Source organism: Pteropus vampyrus, unplaced genomic scaffold (genome assembly GCF_000151845.1).
Source record: "Pteropus vampyrus isolate Shadow unplaced genomic scaffold, Pvam_2.0 Scaffold170, whole genome shotgun sequence".
In the NCBI taxonomy this organism is placed as follows: Eukaryota; Metazoa; Chordata; class Mammalia; order Chiroptera; family Pteropodidae; genus Pteropus; species Pteropus vampyrus.
Window position 1 is genome coordinate 2,477,115 of NW_011888951.1, and position 8,498 is coordinate 2,485,612.

General features: G+C 50.5%; 1 protein-coding gene across 1 annotated transcript in view; it reads left to right on the forward strand.

Annotated features, from left to right (window-relative positions):
* CDCP2 (CUB domain containing protein 2) overlaps nucleotides 1–2,349 on the forward strand; it is a 17,061-nt gene extending 14,712 nt beyond the window's left edge. The window contains exon 7 of the mRNA XM_023536745.1: nucleotides 1,766–2,349. Coding sequence (XP_023392513.1) covers nucleotides 1,766–2,092 — 327 coding nt within the window. The 3' untranslated portion in view covers nucleotides 2,093–2,349. The remainder of the gene's footprint in view (nucleotides 1–1,765) is intronic.
* The last annotated feature ends 6,149 nt before the right edge of the window (nucleotides 2,350–8,498 follow it).

The following is an 8,498-nucleotide window of genomic DNA, read 5'->3' on the forward strand; positions in this document are numbered from 1 at the left end:
GATTTTCTTTGGAGCAGAACCTCACTTTCCTCAGAGTCAGGAAATGATGGAGACAGGGACCCACAGAAGCAGGGACTGGTGAAATCTAGGAGGGACTCACAGGCACTTAGAGTCACAGAACCACCACCAGAGCATGGAACCACGGAATCACAGAATCTTGGAATCAGTATCATAGAAAACATAAAAGCTGAGGATTTTAGACTCAGTTATGGATTCTTAGTGTACCCCTTAAAAGCCTAGACTCCCGAGGACCAGTCTGCACTGAGTTGCTTTCAAAGATGCACAGGTCCAATGGCCAAAAACAATGACAGCCTTTCCAAACATCTCTTAAAAAATATTGCAGACTTGACTTCATAACTATAACACCTTATCTTGTGTGGCTTTTCCTTCCTCCTCAAGCTTCTCACTCATCAAACACTTTCCTGAACTCCCATTTTATGATTTTTTTCTCCCTTCTTTATTATGTAGATTCACTTCCACCCTTTCACTGGATCCCTTTACACTCTTGGGTCCTGTCTTTCTTTGCCCAATGTCACGATTCTGTATCACAAAATTCCAAGAGGCCAGTCTGAGAGTGTGGTGGCAGCCGGGCTGAGGGAACAAATGCAGTCCATGGGAACGTGGACTCAGAGCCTTTTGGAAACCCAGAGTTGGAAGAGACCCTCGAGGTCACTTGTCTACAAAACCCCAGATTTGTGCCTCCCCTTCACATCTTTCTCCAAAGTGTCCAGCCATAGCAGCTTCCTACTGCTCATGACCGCTCACTCTGTTTCAGGCAGCTTTGATTTTTAGAAGTCTCAACTCGGAAGTGTCACCACTGGGCAGGAGCAGTTGGGCAGCCTGAAGAATGTAATGACTGCTCCAGATTTGGGGAGGGGAGGGACAGTAGCCTTGCTTCACTGCAGCAACTTGCTCCAGACCACATCAGACTGCCCACCAATATACTGCCCCCCAGTCCCCGGCCCAAACACCCTACCATCTCAGGGCAACTTGACTCCCGCCTCCCTCATGTGTCGGGGTGAGGGGGCAGCAGTGTGCCAAGTCCCCCACTTCTCACTCCTCAATGGCTCTTCTCGACCTTAAGGTGGTGCCACTCCAGTGATCAGGGACTCAACAGCAGAGACACACAATTGCTACAGACATAATTGGGAGAAAGATTCCAGAAGGAAGGTCACATTACACCAGGGAGGCAGGAGACCTGGCTTCCGGACCCAGCTCTGTGTGTCATTGCCTTTGCTGGGCCTCAGTAGTCACATCTGTAAACTGCCAAGGAAGGGAGATTGAACTAGGCGCCCTGAAAGTCTTCTTCGGTCTGATGTTCTTTGGTTTGAGTGAGGCACGATGGCTAAGAGCACAGTTAAGGATCGGGCAGATCTGAGTGAGAATATGTCCTCTGTCACTGGTGCGCTGTGGGACTTCAGACAAGGAGTTTAACCTCTGGGCCTCAGTTTTCTCTTCTGTGAAACAGAGATATTAATGGTACCAATAAGAGAGGGTTGCTACTCTCTGTTGCAGACCCTGCCTCCTTGAAGCCAGACAAACATTGACCCATTAAATCTGATATTGATATTTCAGACACCCTCATAGTGCGTCTTCTAGAGGTGGGGACACTGAGGCTCCATGCGAGAAGGGAGTCAATGGCCAAGCTAGAACTAGAACCTAGGCTCCTGGGTTCTGCTTTCTTGGCACCGAGTTCCCACACATAGGGGGACAGGGTCAGCCCTAGCCCCTTCGGGTGTGAGCAAGTGCCTCATGACCCCCACAGAGAAGGAACAACACCTCAGTGATCGTCAGCGTGCTGTACATCGACTTCTCGGCTGGCGGGCAGGAGGATATCCATGAGTATGAGGTCCTGTGTGAGCCACGGCGCAAGGAGGCTTCTGTCCACCTGCTATCCGGCTCCGACTGGCTTGGGCCCTATGCTGCCACAGCCGAGCACCTTCAGGAAGCACCACCAGGGGATGAGGCAGAGGCACTGGAGGGCCCCATGGCTACGGTAGCCCAGGACATCAGTGATATTGTCTTCTTGGGTCTTTGCATACTGGCCGGAGTCCTCATGGTCATTGCCATCGTGGTCCTGATGCTGCTGTGAGCAGGCAGGGTACAGACCTGGCATCTGGCATCCCTGGGAGGCAGCCTGGGGACCCTACACACAACCGGGGAGGAACCAGGCCTTGTTGACTTGTTGGTGACCATGGGCAAGTCACCGTTCCTCTCTGAGCCTCAGTTTCCTAGGGATTATCACTCTGCTATGTTTATCTCACAGGGCTGGTGTGAGGCTCAGAGAAGAGAATGAGTCGATAAAGCTTTGTAAACTATAGCATGCCATGTATGTGTATGCAGTTGTTGTTATTAATTTTAAAGATATAAAAGAACTGTGTGTGTTACTGTCACTGGTGACAGAGTGGATAAAGCTGACTTGTTTTGTAACTTGTAAGAGTGCTTCACCAACTCAGGGTACAAATAAGGGCACCTCTTATTTTTTCAACTAACCATTCATCTGAAGACTTCATTAGCAGGAAGTTCAGTATTCATCCAGGGGCCTCCACTCTGTTGAACTGATCCAAGAACCCGGAGGACTTCATCTAAAGCAGCCCAGTCCTGCCTCCAAACTCCAGAACGAGAAAGGGAGCTGAAACCCCAGCTAGTGCTGTGGTTTTGGGCTCTACCACATGGTGTTGCTATTGAATGCCCGCCCGCCAAGGTGGCAAAGCCCTGCTGGGTCAGACCCCTGTATAAACCCACAAGCAGACCGACACTGCTCAGCAGCGAGGCTGGCCGAGAACTGGTGTCTCTTTCACGTTGGAATTTTTCCTTAAATATCTTTTGATCCTTGACTGAAAAGCTAATTGAAGTCTCATCCGTCTCTGTCCTCCTCACCCTGATGTTGAACTTAGATCAGCAGCCCACCCTTCCTTCCAGATGAATTCTCTTTGGAGCCCTTTGGACCTTCTCCTGCCATTGAATTTACTCAGAGCTACTCCAGTTCACCCACGTTTTTCTAAGTTCCCATCACAGGGAGCAGGGGCTGGGTTCCCAGTGCTGCCCTATGAGAAGACTTCTGGCATACCTCTGCAAATGGTCCATCCCTCCAAAAGCTCTACATACCAAGAAGTGGAGCAATCTTATTAACAGAAAATAAAAAAAAAAAATGCATTTATAATACACCATGTTCTTTTGCTCACCTGTATATTTGCATCAAGAATCACTGAAGTGAGTCTTTTCGCAGTAATAGAAATCTCCAAATTGATCGTGCTGACCACGAGTATCAACTTAAACAATTGTAGCCCAACATTCACTGATGTCCAGCTTGTACCTGTTCTTGTGACAGGCTCCAGGCACATAGCAGTCAACACCTCAAGGAAACGCCTGCCTTCGAGGTGCTTGCAGTTGAGTGTAGCAGAATCAGGGTTGGGCAAGGTGGGTGTCTTCCTAACTCGAGGAGAGAAGGACTAGAGAGAAGAGAGCCAACAAAGTAAGAAATAAATTAAGTAAGGGAAAAAGAGGTGCCTGGACATTAGGAAAACTAAAGTCCTCCTAAGAACTAATGTCCTCCTGAGCTGGAGCCTCTTAGGACCCCAGGTTCAAGTCCAATTTCTTCTTCTTATTAACTGTGTGAGCCTGGGCAACTCACTTTGATCCTATGAGCCTTGATAGCTCCACCAGTAAAATGAGACCACTGTTCATAGTTTGCTGTGAGAATGTAGCATCATGATGAATTAGGGAGGTTTGTTGGGGTAATGAATGTGACAGCAGGAGAGAGTCTTGACTGCTACCCAGGGGTGTTTGGAGCACGGCCTCCTTCCTGTTTCTCTCCCACCCACCTTAACACTCTCAGACTTCTGCAGACACTGAGCGAGACTACCTCCTCCAGCCTTCATTGTGACCACCTCTCAAATCACCTGGGTCTCAGTTTCTCTGTCTGGGCAGGACTGGACACACACCAGATACTCTCTGAGGGTGCCCCCTCAGGTTCTGCCCTCCAGGACCCACGGGTGGGACTTGGGGTGCAGCTGGTAAGACCTGGAGCAGGTGGATCCAAGCTAACCTTGTCCTTGTCAGCTTATCTGGGTGGGGGAGACAATAGCTCAACCTGTGCGAAGCCTAATTCTCAAAGCTGAGTGTATGATTGTGTGTGTGTGTGTGTGTGTGTGTGTGCGCGCACGTGTGTGTATACATGCACACATACGGGAAAGTTGGAGGCCTCCACCTCTGCTCTTAGCAGCTAATCCTCAGGAGCCACTGCACAGAGGCCAGAGCTTGGGCTCTGCAGCCAGACCATGTGAGGTTTAAGCCAGACCACCAATATCACCTCCAGCGCCGTCACTGTCATAGCTACCTATCATCTCTTAAGCACGGACTACATAGCAGGTGTGTAAGATGTGTCATCTCACGTAAGCCACCTCATGAGGCAGGGACATCGCTCCCATTTTACAGATGAGGAGGCTGAGGTTTGGGGATGAAAAGTGCCATACCCAAGGTCACATGGTTATGAAATGTTAAAGCTAGGCTGAGAAGGATAGTTTTTCCCTGAGCCGGGGGGCTATGCAGCAAGCTGGGACATCTTGGGACCCCAGGCCAATGCTCTCAAAGATGAGGGCTATGTCTAGTTGGGAAATGACGGGAATGGCCAAGAGGGAGAGGATGGTTTTATCTTCATGGAAGTGCCCAGGTGCTGTCATTCTCAGCCCTATGGACAGCCAGCATATCGATTATCCTGCATGAGCTGCAGGAAATGACAGTCTTTATGATAGTACAGTGTCTATTAGAAATTAAAGGGCTGAAATGATATCCAATAGCCAACATGCCCTGGCCCCGGAAGAATGTCAGGGTGTGGTGAGCATGGCACAGGTTCGTGCTCACCTACCAATTTCCCTTTTTCAGAGAGTGGAAGGCTGTGAAAAGAGCTGGACTTAAACCCCAGCTCTCTTCCCATTGGCCGTGTGGCCTGGGGATGTGCCTACCTCCAGCTGAGACCTTTGGGTCCTCCTGCAAGCCTGTCCCCGTAGGGCTAATGTTACCAATGAGCGAGTCCTTGGCAAATGGATGTGCCGGCCCTGGGAAAACACCTTCTGGGCTGCACGTCAAGCAGACCTGGGTTCATTTCCAGTTCTTTCTCTGGCTCTGTGTGATCTTGGGTAGGTTGCTTAAACTTTCTGAGCCTCAGTTTCTTTATGAGTGGAATGCGGGTAGAAAGACCCTCCTCACAAGGTTATTGTGAGGATTGAGAGAACATGGGGAGATCGCCCCACATGGGCCTCCACCTGGATGATTCAGGAAGTGGTTGGCTGGCAGGCCGGGCTGGACCATGCCTTCCCTGAGGAGTCCTCAAATCCCAGAGTTGGAGGGGCCCTGACAAAGAAGCAAGTCCCCATCCTATCTCCTATGAGTCTCCCGCACTCAGTCTGCCCAGCTTCCCTGCTTCTTTGCTGATCTTCAGTAGACCAAAGCCATTCCCACCCCAGACTTTCTGTCTCCTGGTGCTATCATGTGGAATGTCCAGAGCATCGCCTGATACTCCACGCCTCTCACTTTGCTCTCCTTGGCCTTGCTTTATTTCTATCATAGAACATATCGTCGTCTGAAATGGTGTGAGGGATGTGTTCGCTTTTGCTCCTTCGGCTCGGTCTCTTCACTGTGGTGCCAGATCCACGAAGGCAGTCTTTGCCTCGTCTACCCTGTCAGAACCTGGCACACGGGCCTACAATGAGTATTTGTGGATGAAGGAGTGAGCACACCAGTGAATGAAAGGATGAATTCAGTGCAATTTCATTCATTCAACCCCACATGTGCGGTAGCGCTGGTACTCTGGTGCAAGGAGTCAAGGACATTTCCTCCATCTTCTCTGGGCCACCCTCTTCATGGAGACACAGACAGACTCAGACATGGCCCTTCTCTCCAGGAGCTCATCTTCTGGGGGTGCAGAGCCAGCTCTAAGGCACACAGTGCCGGAAGGGATCGAATCACTGGGTTGGCAGAAACCAGCAGATAGCCCACTGAAATCAGAAATCCGAAGTGAATTTAATAAAGGGGCTATTTATAAAGGTGTGGGCAGGGTGCAGAGAAACCTCGGAGGAGACTGCAGAAGCCGGGGGCAGTGACAGTGGTGTCTTTACCGTTCTCAGGCCTAAAGAGTGAAGAGAGGAGACCTGTGTTCCATGGCGGGACACAGTCAGCCAGGGGGACCCCTTGCTCTCCTCTTGCCCTCCAGTTTCCAGTCTCTCATTGGCTGAACCCAGAGATTCAGTCCATGTGAGTCAGTCTCCCCACGGCACGGAGCAGGGTAGAGAAGAGTAACAGTGGATCTGGAGGCTCAAATGGAGACCAGCACAGAAATAAACAAAACACTTTCCTCTCAAAGGCTTTTGAGAATAAGACAAGGCTAAAATTACTGACTCAACTTGTGTAAGTGCCAGAGGAGCCCAGAGGGACAACTCATGATGCCAGGAGGCTCATCAGGTAGAGGAGGGGGAATGGCATCCGGGCACAGGGAACAGCATGTGCTAACACAAAGGGGCATGAAAAAGTATGTCATGATTGGGAGACAGGAAAAGGACTAGAAGTGGGGGCTGGGAGGAACTCGCTCATTGGTAACATTAGCCCTATGGGGACAGGCTTGCAGGAGGACCCAAAGGTCTCAGCTGGAGGTAGGCACATCCCCAGGCCACACGGCCAATGGGAATGTGCCTGGGGCAAAGCTAGAAAGGCTGGGAAGTTGTGATTTAGGTCACCTGGATAGTACCAGCTCTTTCTCTTAGAATGTTGGAAGTGTCCCCTGTGTCCTTAGTTTCAGAAGGAAGCCACCCACTGGACCAAGAGGACCAAGAGACTACTCTTTTCTGTCAATGATGTCTTCTCCTGGGACACGGCCCCCATGTAGAAAAGCCCTTGATCTGTCAGCCCCACACACCGTTTGGGAGTAAGCCAGCTTGACACAGTGAGCTGAGCCCTGGGTTCTGTCTCTGTCACCTCCTGGTAAAGAAACCTTGGTCTGTCAATCCACCAATTCTCTGGGCCTCCTTCAGGAGGCACTTCCTCAGCACCCACCATGAGCCAGGACCTGGGCCAGGGTGCTGGGGTCTAGAGAAGGATGGGTCTCAGCTGGCTTCAGGAGTTGGACTTGGCTCTGCTACTATCCATAACCTCTCCAAGTCTCAGTTTTCTCATCTGTAAATTGGGAATAAACGTTGTACCATTTATTGAAAATTACTCAATGCCAGACATTTTTCTAGATTTTTTTTTTTTTGCGTTTATTTTCTCCTTTAATTCTCTAAACAGTAACTATGATTATCCCCTCTAGAAACAGTAGAGGCAGGATTCAAACTCAAGCAGTAGGTCTGTCTGCAGAGCTCAGGAAAGCCGAGCCCGGTGAGAGGAGTCAATGAGAAAAACAGATTACCATAAGTCACCTTTGTGGCTATCACAGAATACATGTTACATATGAATATTGAGCTCTTTGTGTCTGGTGTTCTCAGCATCTAAGTACTTTCCATAAATTAGTTTATTTAATCCTTGTAGAAATGCTGTGAGGTGGGTACTGTTATGAGTCTCATTTCACAGGTGAGGAAACTGAGTCACTGAGAAGTTGAGTAACTTGCTTCGGGTCACAGCTGATAGTTCCAGGAACTGTTTTAGACCCTGTATCTGTATTAGCTTGTTTAGGCCTCACAACAGGGGAGTTGAGCACAGAAATGTGTATCTCACCCATGGTCACATTCCTAGTTAGTGGTACAGCTGGGCCTTGAACCAGGTGGTCTGATTTCAGCATCCCCGCTCCTGCCCAGCAGCAATAACACTTCTTGGCGCATCGGCCAGTGCAGAGCATGAGCTTAGGAGGTATTGACCAGTCCCAGTGTGAGGCCATGAAATGAGTCCTGGGCTCCTGAGGTCTCAGAGAGACCCCAACGAGCTACTGCCCCATCGCAGGTGCCTTGTCAGAGCTCAAGGCTGCTCCCATGTGGAGTCTTACAGAACCACGGCCTCCCTGGCCAGCCTGTTCTGCCCTTGCAGGCACTGAAACATATAGTGCCTGAGTCACGCCTGAGTGCCCTGAACACTGCGCCTCAGGGCCTCCCAGGGCCGCTTCATGGTGCCCTCCAAAGTCAATGATGCCCCCTGGCTGGCCTTCTTCCTGGAACGTCAGTGAGCTCATTGGCCTTTGCCAGCTTCCTTCAAGCCTGCCCAGGGTCCAGGAGAAATGAGTGCCTTTGGGGAGGTTGCTCAGCATTCTCAGGGCCTGGATCCCACTGCTGCCTCGGCATCCCTGCTGCAGCTTTGGGGGGCTGCTCTGCAAAGAGCCCTGGATGCCATCTCCCTTGGAATCGCTGGCAGAAATGGGGATATAGTAGCAGCGGCTCCTGCTCAGTGAGCCCCTGAGGATTCAGGCACTTCGTCCACCCTAATCCTCACAACCACCCCACTTTACAGATGAGAAAGCCAAGGCCCAGCCAGGCTGAGGGGCTTACCGAAGACCACCCAGCTGGTAAGTGGTGGAGTGG